Here is a 22,416-nt window from a genome sequence, read left to right on the forward strand (position 1 = left end):
TTATTACACAACTTTATAGATATACAAGATTTAATACAGCATACTACCACATTGAAGGGGCGAGTGTTTTTTTTTTTGTTTTTTTTTGCACACTATGATAAATATGCCCCATAGAATCCAGGCAGCTCATTTAAGTGCAACAGCAAAATAGTTCCAGTTTTAACCACATAATAGTAGATATAGCGAATGGCTAAGAACATTATGTTAATAAGGGGCAGATTTCAAACATACAAAAAGAAAGGCGATGATAATTGGCCATTTCAAGGGCCCAATCTAAACTAATTCATTCTTCGCAAGTACATTCATTTAAAAAATAAGGGTTTTTACTTAAAAAAAAAAAAATTATCATAAAACCGTTTTGGCTGTTCAGTTGCACTTCTATAAAAGTTTGTGTTTCAGTGGACACACAACCTCTTTTTTAAATCTGTCATTTTATTTCAGCAAATGTATACTGCAGAAAATGGTGTTGTGCCGAGAGCCTGCAGTTGGCGATTTGCCGAATACCCATAAAGTGGCCAGGACTTGATCAGAATACACTTCATGTCCCGACTGTGCAGGCGATCCAGGGGCACAATTTAGCTGCAGGTGGGTAATTGTAGGAGGGCATTGGGGAGTGAAGGAAAATTTACTTTATCCTGGTGAAAATATTCAACCTTTTGACAATACGGGGCAGATTTACTAAAAGATGAAGTCACAAATGCAGTTTAGCGCCCTATCGCCAGGCGAAGGATCGTTACTCTGCAAATTCACTAAAATGCGAATTTCAAAGAACGTTTTCTTTCCCTAGAGATTCCTTCGCTTAGACCTGGCAAACTGATAAGATGAAGCCACATCCTCCTCAATCTTATGTCAGTGACATCATATCCTCTATGCCGAAAAGTTATTAAAATGATAAAAAAAAAAGGCTGGCATTTTTTCATATTTTAAAGCAGGATTGTTTTTAAAAGTCGGAACTGTTACAAATTTTATTTAAACTTTTTTTTTCGCCATTTGGGGGGCATGCCACATTTGTTTTAGGGTGGACTCATGTCTAGGGCATTAGAGGATCTCTTTTGTCTTTATTTTGATTCCTTGGACATCTGTAATAAGTGGCCACTTAAGCATTTGCACCATCTCTAATAAAGTCATTTATACAACCTCTATGTACCTGCCCAATTCAAACTGGCCTAAGGATACTTAAAGTTTCGCTAGGCAGAAATGAGAATTAGCAAAAGTTCATTATGAAATGCTCGTGCTGGCGAATTAACGCTAGCGATACTTCGCCAGCGTTCGGCTGCTGAAACGGCAACTTCTCATTTTAGTGAATTAGCGTAGTGGTAGCGAATTTGGACCTGGTGAAGTGGCGTGAAGCCTTCACAAACGAAAATTTGTCATTTAGTGAATTTGCCCCTATGTTGTTTTACACCAGGGACACTTGGATGTAGCGAGAATGAATGTGGGTAAGCAGGTGTGGGTCAGGGGTAATCGGGTATGGGTTCGGCACAATTCTGCCTCTGCAGGTCTTTAGTTTTTGCACCCCTAAATCTGTCCTGTTAACGTTTCTTATGTGTTAGTCTTGAAAATCATTCATCTATGAACGGTAGTGTAACTATAGAGGACTGGGCCCCCTGCAAAAGATATCTTTGAAGCGTGCAGTAATGCCTACCCGGCCCCCTGACTTTGGTGACCAAGCCGTCTACATCCACCCTCTCAGCTTTCAGGTAGGAGAGCGGCTGGGGAAATAATTTGCAACTAGAGGGAGCAGACCCCCTCCAGGACCTCCTGTGCTCTGCCCACCCCCATCCGTAGGGTCTGCTTCCTCCAGGGTTTGACAAGGGGGCCCATCTGGGCTTCTGCCTCAGGGTCCCCCCTCCTGACCCTGGGGGCTGCTGTCTCAGGGCCTCTGGTCCAGCAATGGCATGCACACGCCCGCCGGCACGCGTTAATGCACACTGGACTAGGAAAGAAGAAAACCAGGGTGTGGATCTGGGCCGGTGGGCCCACTAGAGCTGGGGGCCCATCAAGTTTTTTCCCGGTGTCCCACTGGCCCAGTCCGACCCTGGCCTCCTCTATAGTAATGCCTCCGTCTATGAAAGCAAGGGTGAACCAGCCTTCGAGAACAATGCTTTATCAGCTGACACAAGAAGGGTAGCGCCAGACTATAAATATATGACCAGAAGTCAATAGTTCGAGTCACCATATAGGGGTTTACCTTACAGTGGCATGGTGGTTTTTATGATCATGAATGTGTAAATGAGACCCTTGTTTTTGAAAAATGCAAGCACTTGCAGATTAATAGCCAAGCAGCGGGCCATGGAAGGTGCACGGATTAATTTCTCATCAATATTTTGTAAATTTAAAACAAGTGGCACTTCCATTAACGTTTACTGATGCTTAATTAACCCTGGAGTGAACCTACATTCTCAATAGTTGTCAATGTTTGTAGTGGATCCATCGGAATCAAACTATTGATTAATGTGCCCCATTGTGTTTATCTGCCATGCCTTATCCAGCTACAGTAGATGCGTTTCATCTCATACTATATAAATACATGAAAAAATACATAGTAGTTCTGTTTTGGCACAGCCACGGCATTGGTTAGGAGAGTCTACAGAGATGCGTAAGAGTTCTGCGAATAGCTAGTCATAAAGTGGCAGATCACCTTCCATATTAACTTTCAGTATGAAGTTGTACATGTCGAATCTAGCGACCAGATAGTTTACATTTCAAACTTTTAATTCAAAATACACAAAGGATAAAACTAAAAAGACCAACAGCAAATAGGAATGTCAGCATGACCCTTAAAGTTAATTTTAAGGTCAAAAGCTTTTTTTTTTTTTTTTTTTTTAAGATCATTCAAAAACTTGAATTTGCTTTCGAAGATACGCATGTAAAATATTCAATAAAGAAATGAAGATACGCTTTATAGAACTTACTACTTTCAGTAGTTTAGAGAATTTTTTTTCCTGTTCAGGAGGCTGTTACCTATGTAAATAATACTGTCTCATAACTAGAGTGTTCAAGGAAGCTTTTACAACTTCAATTTAAAGGGTTTTTAAAAAAAAAAAAAAAAAAATGTTTACAACATATTTTAAAAGGGCACCATCAAATAATTTAATACTAGCCTCGGCTCATGGAAATAACGATTCCTAAATGTAATCAATTAAATAATATTGTTTCTCAAATAATGAACTTACTCTTCAGTATTCTCCTGTCATCAATCTGTCTCTCTTCATGCAGGAGTCAAAATCTTATTGACCGGTCAAATACATTGATGTTTGCTCCCTTTGCCCAGACAACATATTAAAGTCAAGCTGGCCATACGCCTGAAGATCCGCTTGTTTGATGAGGTCACCAAACAAGAGGATCTTTCCCCGATTTGCACAGCATTAGGCGATACTGGAGTAATCCAATTGTTTTGTCCAAGGGTCAACGACAATGGTAAATACAGGCCATTGGGGTGGGGATCATATCAACAATGTGGCGCTGGTCTCAAGGGGATTTTTAAACCTGTCCGATCAGCATCTGAGCGATTTTGGTCAGATATTGGCAAAGCAGGGCTTGAAGGACCAAATTGGCAGTTTTTATCAGTCTGTGTATGGCCACCTTAATTATCTTTCAAAATACCTGATACTTTTGTTGCATAATGGCCATACATATTAAACTGGCCATGCGCGAAGATGCATGCGCGATTGGAGCAATTTTCTGTTTTGTGACAACTGCCTATGCAGCGAAACTCACGAAAATTGCCAAATCGCCGGTTTCAATCCAAAGATTACCGAATCGACTGAAGATGGCGCCTGTGAACTCTGATGCCGGAATCTGTACCGAGGGGTAAGTAAAATGTTCAGGGCACTTGCCCAGGGTAACACTTAGGCTGGGGGAGGAGGGAGGGGGGTCTATGTAGGGTAGGGTTTTTTTTTTTAACTTTAGGGTTGAATTCTCCTTTAAAAGGAAAATTAAACCCTAAAAAATTTATGTGGCTAAAAATGCCATATTTTATATACTGGACTTATTGCACCAGCCTAAAGTTTCAGCTTGTCAATCGCAGCAATGATCCAGGACTTCAAACTTGTCACAGGGGGTCACCATCTTGGAAAGTGTCTGTGACAGTCACATGCTCAGTGGGCTCTGAGCAGCTGTTGAGAAGCAAAGCTTAGGGGTCGTTGCAAATTATCAAGCAGAAAATGAGGTTGGTGTTTCATTTAAGCTGATGCTACAGGTTTGCTGATTATTAAATTCTGATGCTAATTGCACTGGTTTCTGTGCTGCCATGTAGTAACTATCTGTATTAATTACTAATCAGTCTTATATTGTGACATTTCTATTCTATGTGTACTGTATATTGTGAGTGGGTCCCTAAGCTCAGTAAGTGACAGCAGCACAGAGCATGTGCAGTGAATCAGCAGAAAAGAAGATGGGGAGCTACTGGGGCATCTTTGGAGACACAGATCTTTACTGCTAAAGGGCTGTGGTTGTCTTGGGCTGGTACAGAAGCACAAACCAGCAACTTTTATCAGCTAGTGTATGGCTTCTTTAATTGTCTTTCAACTAGGGATGCACCGAATCCACTATTTTGGATACGGCCAAATCCCCGAATCCTTGGTGAAAGATTAAACCGAATACCGAACTGAATCCTAATTTGCATATGCAAATTAGGGGCAGGAAAGGAAAAAGTGTTATTTTTTTTGGGTGGGATTAAAAGTCGTGATTTCCCTACCTGCCCCTAATTTACATATGCAAATTAGGATCCGGATTTGGTTCAGACAGGCACAAGGATTCAGCCGAATCTGAATCCTGCTGAAAAAGGTCGAATCCTGGAATCCCTACTTTTAACGTAACTGAAACCAACTGAAAGCTGTATAAATAGAGACCAATTGCTGAGAGGGAGATAGTGAAGAGTAACTTCAATGTATAAGCCACAACGCTGAATTTTACAATGTTTATACTTCATAAGAAGCTTATATTGAATTTTCCTTTTCTCACCGGTTTCCCTTTAGCATTAGTTTTAAACAATTCTTTCAAAATGAAAAAAAAAAAAAAAACAACAACCCTAAAAGCACTTCCTCCATTTGTAAATATAAATTAGCTAATTAAGCCAGACTGTGGGAGGAGATCACTAAATTACAGTATATACATATTATTTATACTGGGCTCTTAATTCCCAGTGAAAAATTAGGAATGTTAACTTTTAACAATGGCTCTTTGCCCTCCAAAAACTACATTTACCATTTACTGGAAAACTTTAGAAAATTCCCAAACCAATACAAAAAAAAAAAAAAATCTAGTCTTAAAAATAAAGTCTTTCAAAATCCCAATGAAATAAATAATTGTAACCGTTCTTTATATTTACATACACGCGTATATTTGCAAATTTGTTTTCTCAGCATTACCTGAGTTTCATTAAAATCAACACGTTCGTTAGAAAAACAAACAAACAAACAAGGGAAGAGTGAATAGCACTTGATTTAAGAGTAATGTACTGAACGCCGAGGGATCATGGCTCTGCAGTAGGATTATGATGGATCACAGGAGAGATGGGGTTATAGAAGGTGTGGATTTCTGCTCTCTTTACAGATCTTGTTGTCCAGTGCCGGCAGAGCTCCAATTCTCTAGCAGAAAAATGCCCTTCAATGCAAGAGGCCCAATTTCACACTGTTAATAATCAATTCAAAATTTGGATGGAGGTTACTAGCAGCAAGGGATCGGCTTCAGTTTAATGGATTCAGCATCATTGCTAACATTTTCAAGTCTTCTTTATTGCCTTGTAAACGATCGAGAATTTAAACCGCTGACATTTGATCATCTTCTGCAATCGAAAGAAGAAAATATGTTAGCACACGGGTTCAGTTGTACAATCACAATGCAAGTGGCAATGAACGGGCGACATTTTTCTAGGTTACATTTATGACATTACAAAAAACTTGAACCTGTTTGGATTTTTGCCAATGGAAACTCAAGCAGTTTAAAGGTAGTTCACGCTAATTCTTAAAATGTTATTGTGTGGCCTATTCTAAGCATCTTTTCAATTAGTCTTCATTTTTTATCTTTTTTTTATTATTTCTTCTGACTCTTTCCAGCTTTCAAATGGTGGTCACTGACCCCATCTAAAACAAAAATATTACGACTTTTTATTACTCATATTTCTATATTCCAGACTCTTATTCAAATCAGTGCATGGTTTCTGGAGTAATTTGGACCGTAGTAACCAGAGAGCTGCTCAATAAAATGTTAAATAACTCAAAATCCACAAATGAAAATCAGTCTGAGAATATCACTCCCTACATCAAACTATACACAATATCCATGCTCACACTAAAATTACTAACTCAGATTTCCAATGTTTAACATCAGAACATAAACTAAAATCTAGGGATGCACCGAATCCACAATTTTGGATTCGGCCGAACCTGCGAATCCTTTGCGAAAGATTCGCCCGAATACCGAACCGAATCCAAATTAGGGGTTGGAAGGGAAAAACATGTTTTACTTCCTTGTTTTGTGGCAAAAAGTCATGCGATTTCCCTCCCCGCCCCTAATTTGCATATGCAAATTAGAATTTAGATTCGGTTTGGCCGGGCAGAAGGATGCGGCCGAATCCGAATCCTGCTGAAAGAGGCTGAATCCCGAACCGAATCCTGGATTCGGTGCATCCCTACTAAAATCAACTTCTTGAACAACCCTGACTATCCCTTAGGTTACCTATGACCTTCCACAGCTCAAGAAGAAAAAACTTGATTAGCCTTGATGCACTGAAGTCTACACATAGGGGGTTATTTATCAAAGTCCGAATTTTTCTCAATATTTTCTGCTACAAACTCAGATCAAATCCACTCTGGTTTTTTACGCTTATTTATTATTACAATTTCCCAGAAAATTTTCTTTGCAGGAAAAACAAAATCAGATTTTCGCAATTTTTTCAGATTTTTAATTCGATTTTCAGGATTTTTTATTCGGATTTTTCACCGGAAAAATGGATTTTTGCCAGAAAACTTCAGGGTATTGCGCGAAACCCAGCGCACATCAAAAAATCATTGGGACTTCTCCCATTGATTTATGGATTTTCTGATTCAGACTTTTCCATCCTATGGGATTAATAATTTCGTGATTTTTTAAAAGTCTGATTTTATTACAAAAAAAAAAAATTACAACTTTTTCGTGATTTTTGCATTTGGAGTTTAGTAAATAACCCCCCATTAACTTGGGCAAACTACTGCAGGAATAATACTCTTTAATACAAATAAAAAATGACATGGAGCTGAAATATGCACAAGAATGGGAATCCAAACGAGGATTACTTCCAGGTGATGGAATTGGAATACATACGGTTAAATCCAGCTAAAGGTTTATTCAATGCTGCTGTCCAAGGAACTTCATATAAAAGATTGAACACACTAGTAATTGGTCCAAGCTCACCCAGCAAAAGAGGTCCCATCATATAACCCCATCTCCTACAGAGGCTGCCTTCAGGTTAATCATTTATTCTACTTTGTATTGTATGTGCAAGTGCCTGGCGGACATTACTATTTTTGTTGGTTACAATTCTCACTGTAATCTCAGGGTGGCCATTTGATGGAATTTGATTTGCAAGTCGTTTCTTTGCAACACAATTTACCAATTTATGAGGACTCACCTGGTGGCATCATGGCCTATGGAGACTGTTCTACGTTAATGCCTAAGCTACGTTTGTGCGTGTTTTAGGTGCAGACTGAAAAACTGTTGGTGTGAAACAGCAGTCTCACTTGCTCACTGATGCACTCATGGACCAACTAAAAGGTGCACATTGTATAAGTAAACACTTTTACAGCTGTTTGGGTCACTCCACAGGCCTGCACATGAATCCCAAGCCGACTTCTACTTTTCTGCCTTGTGCCAAACAAGAGCGGGGGTTCCCAACTTTTTTTTACCCTAATGTGCAACAATCAGATGTCGAAAGAATTACGGAGAAATGAGAGCATGAAAATTATCCTAAGTAGTGCAAGATAAATGCTGTGATTGCCCATTTATGAACTGTCAATCAACAGGAGGCTCTGTTTGGCAGGACACAAAGGAGAATTCAACCCGTAACATAAAAAAACCCTACCCCCTACCAACACCCCTACCTGGTACCTGGGGCTCGTAACTTTTTACTTACCCCTCGGTGCAGATTCTGTCCTCGGGAGTTCACGGCCGCAATCTTCTTTGCTTCGTTGAAATTCGGAAGCAGACCGTCGTTTGCGCCGAAAGTCACGAAAATTTCAGAAAAAATCATTTTTCATGACTTTCAGAAATTTTCATGACTTTCGGGTTTGGGACCAGAATATTACTCCAACTCCGCATGCGCCGAAAACGGCGGTCTGCTTCCGAAGTTTAACGAAGAAAAGAAGATGGCAGCTGTGAACTCCCGAGGACAGAATCTGCACCAAGGGGTAAGTAAAAAATTTGGTGCATTTACCCTGGGTACCAGGTAGGCTGGGTGGGGGGGTTCTATGTAGGGTAGGGGTTTTTATGTTACGGGTTGAATTCTCCTTTTAGATGGCCATAGACACACAGATAATATCGTACGAAAATTTTTTCGTACAACATTCAGTGCGTGTATGGTGGGAAAAGACCCGACCGATATTGGCAGATATTGGATATCGGTCGGCTCGTCGATCGGGCTGGCCAAAAAATTTTGATTGGATGCCTTTGAAGGCACCAGAACATCAGCCATTGTTAGTGCTGAATCATCAGATACAGGTAGAATTCTATTGTTTCTATCTGTATATCGGACGAATCAGCTCTACACTTGTGTATTGAAACAAACAATCTTTCTTGGAAAGATCCTTTCCAAGAAAGATCTTAACTGTTACGTCTATTTCCACCTTTAGTTCTTATACAACCAATACTTGTCTCCAAGCCTGGAATTCAAAAATATGTCCAAGCTTTGAGGCCACTGGGAGCAACATACAAGAGGTTGGTGAGAAACATGTTGCTACTGGTTGGGAATCATTGTTTTATGCAGTAAGTTGCTGTCAATATAATAATATAATATTAAAAAAGGGCAGAAATGTAAAAAAATAAAGGGGAGGGGATACTACCAGTAAAAATAATCTAGTTAGAAAATGATCTGCCCATTCCATAAAATGGCAAGTGCACAGTGGATGCTACATGCACACTAATATACCAGAAAGATCAATCTTTAGATGTTCTGAAAAGGTACAGGTATGGGATCCGGAAACCGGTTAGCTCAGAATTACAGGAAGGATGTCTACCCATAGACTCCATTTTATCCGAATAATTTCTCTGTAATAATAAAACAGTACCTTGTACTTGATCCAAACTAAGGTATAATTAATCCTTATTGGAAGCAAAACCAGCTTATTGTGTTTAATATTTATATGATTTTCTAGTAGACTTAAAGTATGAAGATTAGAATTACAGGAAGATCTCTTATCCGGAAAACCCGAGCATTCTGGATAACAGGTCCCATACCTGTATTCTATGGGAAAGTCTGATTTGATGTTATTTGAAATCGGATATCTTTTTACCAAACCCTCTTTTTTTTATCTGATATTTATCATGTAACTATTTTTACAAATACAAAAAGACAACACAAAGTACAATGCTTAAAGGAGAAGGAATGCTACGGAGGCATTTTATTGCCAATAGATTAGCCACAATAGTGCAAGCTAGAATGCTATATTTATTCTGTAGAATGTTTTACCATACCTGAGTAAAAAGCTCTATAAACTCTCTGTTTGTATCGGCTTGTTTCGCCGAAAAAATTACGCCCATAGACTTGTATGGCGTTGTGCGTCAAAATAAAAAGACGAGCGTCAAAAAATTTTTTGCCGAAACAAAACGGCTCAAATTCGTCCATCCCTATTTAGGATAGGAGCTGCAGTATTAACGTTGGGTGACATCACTTCCTGCCTGAGTCTCTCCCTGCTCTGGGCTCAGATTACAGTAGAGAAGGGGGGGGGGAAGAGGAGCAAACTGAGCATGCTCTTGCCCAGAGCAATGAGGTTTAAGCTGAAAACAGAAAGTCTGATACAGAAGCCCATGAGTACACAATAGAAGGAAAGAAATGCAGTGTTTCTTTTGACAGGGGACTCAGAGCAGCACTACTTTGGGGGTTTACTGGTATATTTAGATGGACCTTTCTGAAAAGGCTTACTTAGTTTAAACTTTCCTTCTCCTTTAAGGGTAAAACAAACAGCCATCTTGGTATTACGCTTGGAACCAGTCCCAAAGATGATTCCAGTGTCCAGAAAGAAAAGCATTACCAACTTATTTTTTTGCACTATTCACTTTTTAGATTATACTTTGGAAATACTCCTACAACAAGTTTATATTGTTTCTGGTTCTATTCTTTTGTTAATGGTTTATTGTTGAAAAGGCCCTCCCCATGACCTGAGCATATAGTTTTTATAAAGTCTCTCTCAGTTGCGTCAAACTTTTCAACTGCTCCTATCTGCCAGAAAATGTACAGTTTAAATACATGAATAAAGTAATGTTACCTTTGCATCGCTTAGAGAAGACAACCTGAAACTGGTTGGTGAGCTCAGCCTGAAGGCCAGGTGAGGACATATTTTAGGAGAGTGCCAATTTGGTCCAATACGTAGTTCTGGAGGCCCATCATGAAGGCCAACCAAAACATAGTTTAGGGGAGAACACATACTGGGTGCACTAGATATTCTTGTAACTATGGCTCATTGACTAATTGACTATTTGGACCTCCAGAATTGTGCTGGAGACTGTGCTTAGAATTTGTACACACAAACCTATCATTGTCACAATTTTAGTATAAGGTATTGGGAAATATTATTACAGGTATAGGACCTGTTATCCAGAATGCTCGGGACCTGGGTTATTCTGGATAAGGGATCTTTCCGTAATTTGGATCTTCATACCTTAAAGGGTGGTTATAAAATGACCAATTCAAAGCCACTTTTCAATTGGTTTTCATTATTTATTTTTTTATCGTTTTTGAATTATTTGCCTTTTTCTCTTAGCAGCTTTCAAATGGGCATCCCTGACCCCTTCTGAAAAGCAAATGTTCTGTAAGGCTACAAATGGATTGTTATTGCTACTTTTTATTACTCATCTTTCTATTCAGGCCTCTCCTATTCATATTCCAGTCGCTTATTCAAATCAATGCATTGGTTGCTAGGGTAATTTGGACCCTAGTTGCATAAAATGCAAATTGAAGAGTTGTTGAGTAAAAAGCAAAAAAAAAAAAAAAACTTAAATAATAAAAAATGAAAACTAATTGCAAATTGTCTCAGAATATCGCTCTCTACATCATACTAAAAGTTATCTCAAAGATGAAAAACCCCTTTTAAGTCTACTAGAAAATCATATAAACATTAAATAAACCCAATAGGTTGGTTTTGTGTCCAATAAGGATTAAAGGAGAAGAAAAGGCAAAAATTAAGTTAGCTTTATCTATATAAATACACCAGTAAACCCTGAAAGTAATGCTGCTCTGAGTCCTCTGTCTAAAGAAACACTGCATTTCTTTCCTTCTATTGTGTACTCATGGGCTTCTGTATCAGACTTCCTGTTTTCATCTTAAACCTCCAGGGCTTGGGCTTGAGCATGCTCAGTTTGCTCCTCTCCCCTTCCTGCTGTAATCTAATCCCAGAGCTATGAGTGAGCAGGGAGAGACTCAGGCAGGAAGTGATGTAACACCAAGATAATATGGCAGCTGCTACTCTAAACAAACAGAGAGCTTATAGAGCTGTTTACTCAGGTATGGTAAAGCATTCTGCAGAATAAATATAATGTTATAGCTTGCACTATTGCGGCTAATCGATTGGCAATAAACTGCTTCTGTAGCTTTCCTTCTCCTTAAAATATATCTTAGTTGGGATCACGTACAAGCTATTGTTTTATTATTACAGAGAAAAAGGAAATCATTTTTAAAAATGTGGATTATTTGGATAAAATGGAGTCTATGGGAGACGGCCTTTCCGTAATTCTGAGCTTTCTGGATAACGGGTCCCATACCTGTATAATAATGTGATATATTACCTTACTCTAAAATAAAAGTTGTTAAACACATGCAAAGTCTTACATAATAAACAAATATGCTTCTCGGCCATGAAAAAGGCAGTTTGTAAAGGTGGCCATAGACGTAACAATTACGATCTCTCTTGGAAAACAAGCTCGTTTGTTTCAATACACACGTGTAGATCTGAATCGTCAGAAATACAGGTAGAAACAATAGAATTTGACGATTCCGCACTTAACAATGGCCGATGTTTGGGTGCCTATAAAGCCACCCGATCAAAGATTTTTGTCCAGCCCGATCAACGAGCCGACTGATATCCAAGTCTTCTGCCGATATTGGGCGGCTCTTTTCCCACCATTGTTGCGTATGATATTATCTGTGCGTCTATGGCCACCTTTACAAGCAAGTTTTAAACAGTCAGAAGAGGAGGGGAGGCGGCAACCAGCAGTGAAACTCTTTCTGACATTAAAATGTGATAGAATTCAATTTCTACTATAGCAAGCTTTTCAACCTACCATCTTCTTTACTATCTTTGTCAGCCTGAACATTAGGATAAGGCTGATGCCGGTTATGCCAATGGGTAATCGTCTTCTGTGAGACACATGAGACCGGTTCACTATCAACACAGGCTGATGAAAGCCTAGAGAGGTCTTTATGTACCATCTTTGACCTCTGTATCGCCACACTATAATCTGGAGGTTTTAAGTGCGGTTGGTGGGGTTGTCCTTCCTTTATGTCGGCTAATGATATCCCCTGGTAGCCCGGAGGAGTGGGAGGTGGCTCTCTATACCTACTGTCCTTCTTAGATGAGGTGACACAGTACACTAGCACAACAGGAGACAAGCAATGAAAATAATGTTAATGAGAGAACAAAGGTTTAAAAAAAATAAACAAATAAAAAAAAACAGTGAAATGTTACAATGGCAAAACAAAAATCAAATGTAAGCAAATGAAAAAGGCAAATGCGGGGGAAGCTGGTTATGATGGCAGCTGCAGATTTCAGGGAACAGGAACCATTTCGACCTTGGGTTTTGCAAATCACGGCCGACGCACGAAAGAAAAACCATCATTTAGAGATACGGGTAATTTCATATCTCAGAGCACAGAAGAGGTTACCTCCGGGGAAGTTCTATATTTTCTCTAGACTAAAAGTTGTTAGAATAGATTACACTTGTCAGGTTTCTAACAGCAGAAAATGGAAATTAATTTCACCTGCAAGACAGGACAAGCTTGATGTCTTGCTGTTCTTTAGTTATTATTCGGAGTAACAAAAAGACACACGTCCTTAAAGTTCAAAAATAAAGCTGCTAAACTGCTAGTTTATCCAGAGGAAGGCAAACAAAAAAACCAGGAACCTTTCCATTTTGCCTCAGTGGGGGGGAAATGCCTTCCTCCCTGTATTTTCTCAACATCCATCTCTTTCTTAGAGTCAGGGCACACGCTCAGATTCGGGGAGATTAGTTGCCCGGCGACAAATCTCCTCATCTTCAGGGCGACTAATCTTCCCGAACTTTGTTTTCCGAAGTTGCCTCATGAGGAAACTTTGGAAAAACAAATCGCTCAAAAGTGCTATTCCGCCTGCGATTTACATTATACGCCCCAAAAAAGAGGAGATTTGTCGCCGGGCGACTAATCTCCCCAAATCTGAGTGTGTGCCCTGACCCGTAAAGCTTAATTTATCTGCCCATACAACCACTTCAGGGAGAGTAAACTGTAAAAATCCATTTTGTATATCAAGATGGAACCTCCTTTTTCTAATTTCCTTCGGTACCCTTGTGTCTGCTGGAAAAACATACTGATAAATAAAGGATGACAAAATAGATTGTATAGTCCCTTACTGAGACATAGTTATCATATTTCCCCTTAAAGGAGAACTAAACCCTAAAGTTAAAAAAACCATTACCCTACATAGACTCCCCGTCCTCCTCCTACCCCAGCCTAGCTGCTACCCCGGGCAAATGCCCCTAACTCTTTACTAACCACTCAGTGCGTAGTTCACGGGTTATCTTCAGCCGCTTTGGTAATCTTCGGAATTAGACTGGCGCTTCAGCAAATTTGGTGAGTTTCGGTGCCTGCGCAAATTGCTCCAACTATGCATGCGCTACTTCGCCAGACTCATTCCAAAGATTACCAAATCGGCTGAAGATGACGCCCGTGAACTCCGCTGGACAGAATCTGCACGGCGGGGTAAGTAAAGACTTGGGGGGGGCAGCTAGGCTGGGGGGGAGGAGGGTCTATGTAGGTTGGGGGTAGGGTTTTTTTTTATTAAGGGTTTCTTTCTCCTTTAAGTCCTATTTATCAAGCCTGACCAGTGACCCTGTCCTCCTGCCCAGCTAATGAAGGTTTTAAGTGACCTGATTTATCATCCTTAAAGCGATAGAGACAGGTTCCTATAAAATCATAGGAACGCGTCAGTATCAAGTAAATGCTGCACCTGTAATTGTTCCCCTCAAAGCCCCCCGCCAAGCCGGCAACGTGATCCTGCCATAGGCTAATTACGAAATGAAAACAGGAATTCAGCCCATGGAAGGATCGCTCCGCCCCCAGCCCAGTGTCACTGAAGCGACCCTGAAGATCTGTTAGTAGAGTCAGCGGGTCGGCAGCACACAGGTTCGCGGGGCTGGGGACGGCTTTGTGCGGGGGCTTTTCGGGGAACGATCACGGGTGCAGCTTTTACTTTATACTGACACATTCCTGTGATTTTTTTAGGAACGTGTCAGTATCGCTTTAATATATCAGCTTATATGACAGACATTTGATTTATACTGACACCACCGAGGGGGGCCCAAAGCTTACTGAGCATGTGTGTGTCACAGACACTCCTAACATTATCCAAGATGGGATACTCCTGTGACAACTTCAACGGTCCTTGCTACTATTCAGAGTCTGAACCTTTAGGTTGATTCCATAAGTTCAGTATATAAAATATGGCATTTGTAACCATATTCATTTTTAGAGTTTAGCTCTCCTTTAAATCATTAATTAACACGTTAAATAAAAGTGAACCCCATACAGAACCCTTATTGGTCTTTGTGCAAATCCTCCTTATCTATGTTTGCCTTCCTGATTTTGTAATATTTATATTATTTAGAAGAAGCATCTGGACTGTTCTAGAGAATGCAGAAAAGTTGTCACTAAAATGATTCCTGATTTGTCAGCTGAACAGTTAATTACACTGAACGATTTGCAGCCTGGCTTTGATAATGCAATGGCGCAGAGAAAGGGTATGATGTTATATTACAGCAGCCATTTCGGAAACAAGGTGTGGTAGTAACCAATGAATGCAGTAAGTGTGCTCTGTGGTTCCCCTGGGAGTGTAGCAGTTAATAAGCACTATCCTGCAAATCATTTTCGAGGAGCCAGATACCATTACTCAGCAATGTTGCTAAAAAGGGCTCCTTTAAGGCCAATGGTATGCTCATGCTGTAGGGCAGATGCTTATACTGCAGATCCCTTGCAATGATAATCACAAATCACTTCCTTACCTATCAGTCCTTTTTCAGTAGTGGAAGTAACTGTTTTATAAAAGACATCCGCACTTTGTTGGCCCAAAGCCTCAGTTTTTTCCCCTGTTTCCAGCACTCTTCGCTTTATGGTGCCATAGTTCGTCTCGTAAGTATCTGACAATGAGCTCGACGAAGCCCAACTTTGCCGAGATTCGTTTAGTTCCAAACTGTTGTTTGAGTGCCTATTTCCTTTGGTACAGTCTTCACTCTGTGTTTCATCTATGCTGCAGTTCGCCGGCACTGCCTCAGCAATTGGGGCGTCAATAGGTGAATGGCGGTAAGTGCTTAAGCGCTCCTGTCCCTTCTGGCTTTGCAAAGATTGGAAATTGTCATGTGAATTACTTGAACAAGATGTCCAACTGCCCCGGCCACTATCTGCCGGCTCTACAGCAATGTGGTCGTGAGATACGTCTTCACCGCTCGCACATGCTATGACATTTCGGATGACAGGATGCCTCGCATGAAGCCAGCTATGAGAGAAAGTATAGGTTGAAGGTTTATAAATGGATCAAACTTTATGTTAAAGGAAAAGGAAAGGCTAAAACTAAGTAAGCTTTATCAGAAAGGTCTATATAAATACACCAGTAAACCGTCAAATTAATGTTGCTCTGAGTCCTCTGTCTAAAGAAACACAGCATTTCTTTCCTTCTATTGTGTACTCATGGGCTTCTGTATCAGACTTCCTGTTTTCAGCTTAAAGGAACAGCAATGTCAAAAAAAAAAAAGTGTTTTAAAGTAATGAAAATATAATGCAGTGTTGCCCTGTACTGGTATAACTGCTGTGTTTTCTTAAGAAACACTACTATTGTTTATATAAATAAGCTGCTGTGTAGCAATGGGGGCAGCTATTCAAAGGAGAAAAAGCTCAAGTTACACAGCAGATAGCAGATAAACTCTGTCTGTCTAATTGTGTTATTTGTTATCCATTAGTCAACCTGTGCCATATAGCCGTTTTTCAATTTCCACCATTGCTCCACAGCAGCTTGTTTATTTGAACTATAGTAGTGTTTCTGAAGCAAATAGATCAGTTTTACCAGTGCAGGGCAACAGTACATGATATTTTAATTACTTTAAAATACTTAAATTTTTTGGTGTTACTGTTCCTTTAAACCTCCAGGGCAGGGCTTGAGCATGCTCAGTTTGCTCCTCTCCCCCTCCCTTTCTTCCCCTCCCTGCTGTAATCTGAGAGATGCTATGAGAAAGCAGAGAGAGACTCAAGCAGGAAGTTATGTCACACCAAGCTAATATGGCAGCTGCTATCCTAAACAAACAGAGCTTCTAGAGCTGTTTACTTGGGTACGGTTAAGTATTCTGCGGAATAAATATAGTGTTCTGGCTTGCACTATTGTGGCTAATCAATTGCCAATAAATGGCCTCTGTGGATTCCTTCTTCTTTAATGTAACAACAGACACAAAGTGTATATTTAAGTTCTGTTTATCCAGAATGCTTGGGACCTGGGTCTTTTTGTATAAGAGATCTTTACATAATTTGGATCTCCATACTAAAAAGTCTTTTAAACATTAATCACACCCAATAGGATTTTCTTGCTTCCAAAAAGGATTAATTATATCTTAGTTTCTTTCAAGTTCAAGCTACTGTTTTATTATTACAGAGAAAAAGGAAATCCTTAAAAATATCAGATATGTAAGTTGCACAATTAGGGGCACATTCTACACTAATTTCAGTCAGGTGTGAGCACTGCGCAGAGACCAATTAAGGAAATGGTCAGCAGCACCAGAGATTTATGTGAATCCACCGATCCACAGAGTATACAAAAAAATGTTCCCGAGTCTGGTGCGCTTGTTCGATATAGAATCCCTAATGTCTAAATAAAGATAGAAATTCTACATCGTGTATTACAGTTTTTCCCGACAGGTAAGTAGGTTAGTCGGATCTACTCACAAATTAGCTGCTTGATTTTATGCTTGTCACAGGTATCGTTGCAGCGTGCACTCCAAGTAATGTCCGGTATACCTAGGGGGAAACTGCAATAGTATAATATCGCCGGAGCTTGTGTTTCGCCCTGCGGGTAAATTGCACTTACCGAGCCTTTTGTATGTAATGCGCCTGGTTCAAATAGATCGTTGTGTGGGAGGTGGACTGTCAGTTTGCGATGATTTGTAAGATAATATAATATATATATATATATATATATATTTACTCCACTCGTAATTTGTAAAATAATATAATATATATATATTATATGATCTTACAAATTACGAGTGGAGTAGATTATATTATCCCCAAAGTCGGATAACGGACCGCCGAACCAATACATGTAAAGGGAGCCCGGCAACAGACCCGTACTGACATCAACATAGGACACCAGACACGCTGAGACAGGAGCTCTACCTGTAATCATCGCAAACTGACAGTCCACCTCCCACACAACGATCTATTTGAACCAGGCGCATTACATACAAAAGGCTTGGTAAATGCAATTTACCCGCAGGGCGAAACACAAGCTCCGGCGATATTATACTATTGCAGTTTCCCCCTAGGTATACCGGACATTACTTTGGAGTGCACGCTGCAACGATACCTGTGACAAGCATAAAATCAAGCAGCTAATTTGTGAGTAGATCTAACTAACCTACTTACCTGTCGGGAAAAACTGTAATACACTATATAGAAGTTCTATCTTTATTTAGACATTGGGGATTCTATATCGAACAAGCGCACCAGACCCAGGAAAATTTTTTGCACATTCTACACTAATGCACTAATATGGCGAGGGGGCATTACGGAGGGTAATGGAAAGGACTTTTCATGGCTGGGGGGAGGGGTTTAGTTCTCCTTTAATTACATAAATGTGCCACTTGCTGTACAATTTTTAGATGCACAGGCTGAAGTTAAGCAAAAGATGAGGTACAAAGTCCTGCCTCCTGCAGCAGGGGTGAACATGTTTTAGAACAATAACCCCATACATCTCCCAAAACAAACCCACTTTTACCATAGATACCACCTAACCTCCAATTGCACAATAATTAGTGCCATTTTTAAATAAATGTATAATGTAAAGCTGCTTAGAATGATGTTTTCTTTTATTGGCACTTTTTTAGGGTTGACTTGCCCTTTAAAGGATAAGTAAACATTTAAAATAAGTGAATGTATAATTGATGAGGGTGCCATTCTAAGAACTTTTGTAATTTACGTTCATTATTTATTTTTTATTCCAAGATATTAAGGGAAATCTGTACTGTTAATATGAATGACTTTTGTTACGACAGCGCCACCTGCTGGTCAGTTTCCAACGAGTCTGACCACCAAGTAGTCAAGGAAGTTGTCAGGAGAAAGAAAGAGGCTGCTCTGATGTTCTTCTGCTTAGGAAATATTTCAGAAAGTTTTCTAATTTTTTTTCTACTTGGGGTCAGACTAGTGAGAAACTGATCAGCAGGTGGCTCTGTCGTAAACAAAATTCATTCATATTAACAGTACATGTATCCCTTGATATCTTGGAATAAAAACCAAAATAAATAATGAATGTAAATTACAAAAGTGCTTAGAATAGCCCTCTCATCAGTTTTACATTCACTTATTTTAAAGGTTTACTTTACCTTGAAGGACTTTCTAATAACAAAATAAAAGTTGATTTCTTGCTACATTAGCACTGTAAAATAATGCAACTGAAAAGTAAAAAAAAAAAAGCAGGTTTCAAAATATTGGAGAAATGCTTTTTTGTTTGTTGTAATACCTGTAGTTACTAAACAGAAATAGCCCTTACCTACTACAGGGCTGGTTATACTCAGAGGACGGATGAACTTCTTTCCTTTCTGCTGTTCCCATTGACTCAGCATGTGGATGAGGCAAAGATTTTTCATCCTGAAGGGTTGACGACATGGAATCTACTGAGCAATTGCTGACTAGACTTGACCGTGATGAGATCTCACTGTTGCTCGAGTCTGAAAAGTTATCAGATCTCGCTGATGGTTTTGTGGCGTAGCCTGTAATGTAAGGTGAATAAATGTGACATTTTAAGGGGAAGTAAAGTCTAAAATAGAATAAGGCTAGAAATGCTGTATTTTGTATACTAAACATAAACATGAACTTACTGCACCACAAGCCTCAGGGGGTTACCATCTTGTAACTTTGTTAAACATCTTTGCAAGACCAAGACTGTGCACATGCTCAGTGTGATCTGGGCTGCTTAGGGATCGGCATCAATTATCAAAACAGCCCAAGTCAAATATCTACCAGAAGCCGATACAGCAAGACTGATTAATAATCAGAATATGCAGACTGCACTGGGTCCTTTGATGTCATGTAATCTAATGTGGATTTTAGAGTTTTTGTATTGTTTAATACAAACTTTCTCCAACTCTGCAGAACCAGTGGCTGCAGCAAAATGATCCTCCAAATAGAATCCCAGTTTATCTATTTAAATCTGGCTCCATGATCTTTGCCCCTGCAGCTGGAGTTGGAAACAGTAAAGGGGATGTCAAGACAAAAATAAAATCCAATAAAAATCTCTACACAGTCGCCAACTGCTCTACAGGGAAACAAACAAAGCTGCTTGAGTTCTGCATGGCTGGGATGTAAGGCGGGGCTCCCCTGCTGTTCATAAGTACTGTATGTGTTTCCGTGCAGAGCAGTTAGGGACCATATGACAATTCCTATCCACAGCAGTAAATGAAGGTAGAATTTCACTGCATACAGTCAGATTTCTTATAAAAACAATACACATTTTATAAGTATATTGGAGATAGGTTTTTTTTTCATTAAAGAAAGTAAAAATGGGATTTTATTTTTTTGCCTTTAAATGCCCTTTAACAGAAACATGGAAAAGTGCAGCTGGTAAATGGTGATTAAATAATGTTGTATCTTGGCAGGTTAGACTGAGCCAGACCCGCTTCTGCAGATACCCTGGATACTGCACTGTGAGCTTCACCCAGCCTTGATCGCGGCACAAAAAGAGAAAGCATTTATATACGCAAGGCAGAGCAGTATTTGCGGAACCAGGTGTCCTCACTGCTGAGGCAGGGGGTCCGGGAGTGGGTGCCCCTATAGTGGCAGCTCTGGTGGGCCCAGGACCACCCATTATGATCTGGATGACAGATCCCAGTATCAGTTAAACAAGAATAATATTAGCATAAAAAAGTTGCGCCCAGGGTGTCAAACGCTGGCAAATTTTTCCTAGCGTTACTTCGGCAATCAAAGCGAAGATGCACTAGCGTTGGCTAATTTGCATACTGCGGGAAATGATAAAGTTACATGGACGTATAAGTTGCAGCAAATACATTACATTATACAAGTCCAGGGAACCTTTATAAATAAAATAAAGTTGTAATATTGCCCTACACACGAGCCCAGTGTATAGTTTATGTTCTGCATGTTAGAAAATGTATGGGGGAACCCTGTTACCCAAAAAAAATTTATAGACCTTTCACCAAGAAAAAAGGAAAAGACGTCAGTTTTTTTTGGGACTTTTTCCACTAAAAATTGAGTAACTCCTATCTACTCCATTGCACTTTGCACTTTTGTCTAGGGTGGCGAAGGCAAGTCTGGGAAAAGAGGTAACGTTCAGTAAAATCCGCATCTTAGTGAATTTGTGGAGTTGTGTCCATTCGCCAGAGCAAAAATTCGCCTGCCGATAAGAGTGCAAATGATCAGTAGTGTGTCTCTTTCACTAGCGAAGTGTCTTTTCAGTGGAAACTAAAATAATACACATTAACAAATCTGCCCTCACACGGAAAAGAAGCAGGAATTGCAAAAGACCTCATGAACATTGTGCAAAAGCATTTAGTTCTACTTCATTAACCACTGTTACTAGCTTTTCCATTGTCATAACAACGCAGAAAGGTTTTAGTAAGTACTAATTTATTCTATTCAGGCCTCCCCTATTCATATTCCAGTCTCTTATTCAAATGAGTGCGTGAATGCTAGTGAAATTGGGACTGTAGCAGCCAGATTGCTGAAACTGCAAACTGGAGAGCTCATGAATAAAAAGCTAAATAGCTTAAACATCACAAACAATAAAAAATGTAAGCCCAATTGCAAATGGTCTCAGAATGTCATTCTTTACATCATACTGAAGGTACTCAGCTCAAACTCATTTTATTTTGCTTTATCTTTCTTCTGTTTTAATGTGTATGGAAGTCCTGCTTTATGCAGTTAAACATTTATGCATGCTTCATGGCTCTGGCACTGAGCTTCATGTTTTCCTCTGATACTCCCTGAGCTTTGCCTTGTGTTGTCTGCCATTTGCGGATTATTTTTTTTTATTTACAAATAACTCCCACCTATTCCATAGCCACGCTGAGTGCAGATCTTCTGGTTTAGATCACTGGTTAGTGATGAGGAGGATCCAGAGAGGTTCATCTGACTGGAGTTCCCTGATCTTGAAATGCTAACACCTGTGGAAAACAAAATAAACTCACATTAAAGAAAATTCATGAAAGAAAAGGTATAATGCTAAAAAACCAAGAAATTTTTGAAGTTTCCAAGACTTAGGGGTGGTGGCAGACGTGTCTACTGGGGGAAGATTAGTCGCCCAGTGACAAATAGCCTCTTCTTCGGGCGACTAATCTCCCCTAAATGTCTTCCCGCCGGCTACAATGTAAATCGCCAGCAGGATGGCACTCGGAACGCTGCCTCACAAAGAAACTTCGGACGACTTCTGAAAGCCAAAGCAATCAGAGTGCCATCCTGCTGGCTATTTACATTCTAGCCGGCAGGAAGGCATTTAGGGGAGATTAGTCGCCCAAAGAAGAGGCGATTTGTCGCTTGGTGACTAATCTCTCCCAGTAGCCACGTCTACCACCACCCTTAAAGGGGATGTTCACCTTTAAATTAACTTTTATGGGAAGATTTCCATATACATTTCAAATTTATATGGATTTTTTTTTTCTCTAATAAATTCAAATATACTCACAACTCGAATGGGAGGTTATTTAAAAAAAATTTTGAACGTCTAATATTCGATTGAATAGCCACGACCTGAAAATTCGAAACGA

At 39.7% G+C, this 22,416-nt stretch overlaps 1 protein-coding gene across 11 annotated transcripts in view; it reads right to left on the reverse strand.

The window, feature by feature from the left end:
* Window positions 1-5,321: 5,321 nt before the first annotated feature.
* The window catches only part of LOC108712621 (rap guanine nucleotide exchange factor 6), a 136,797-nt gene continuing 119,702 nt past the window's right edge, over window positions 5,322-22,416 (reverse strand). For 8 of the 11 annotated variants that reach the window (XM_018254917.2, XM_018254918.2, XM_018254920.2 and 5 more), the window contains 5 exons: window positions 21,703-21,816; window positions 19,188-19,407; window positions 15,442-15,932; window positions 12,472-12,780; window positions 5,322-5,788 (listed from right to left, as the gene is read on the reverse strand). In XM_018254917.2, coding sequence (XP_018110406.1) covers window positions 5,763-5,788; window positions 12,472-12,780; window positions 15,442-15,932; window positions 19,188-19,407; window positions 21,703-21,816 — 1,160 coding nt within the window. In that variant the 3' untranslated portion in view covers window positions 5,322-5,762. The remainder of the gene's footprint in view (window positions 5,789-12,471; window positions 12,781-15,441; window positions 15,933-19,187; window positions 19,408-21,702; window positions 21,817-22,416) is intronic. The other 3 variants (XM_041588015.1, XM_041588018.1, XM_041588017.1) reach the window with 1 other exon arrangement.

This window comes from Xenopus laevis, chromosome 3S, assembly GCF_017654675.1.
Source record: "Xenopus laevis strain J_2021 chromosome 3S, Xenopus_laevis_v10.1, whole genome shotgun sequence".
NCBI lineage: Eukaryota > Metazoa > Chordata > Amphibia > Anura > Pipidae > Xenopus > Xenopus laevis.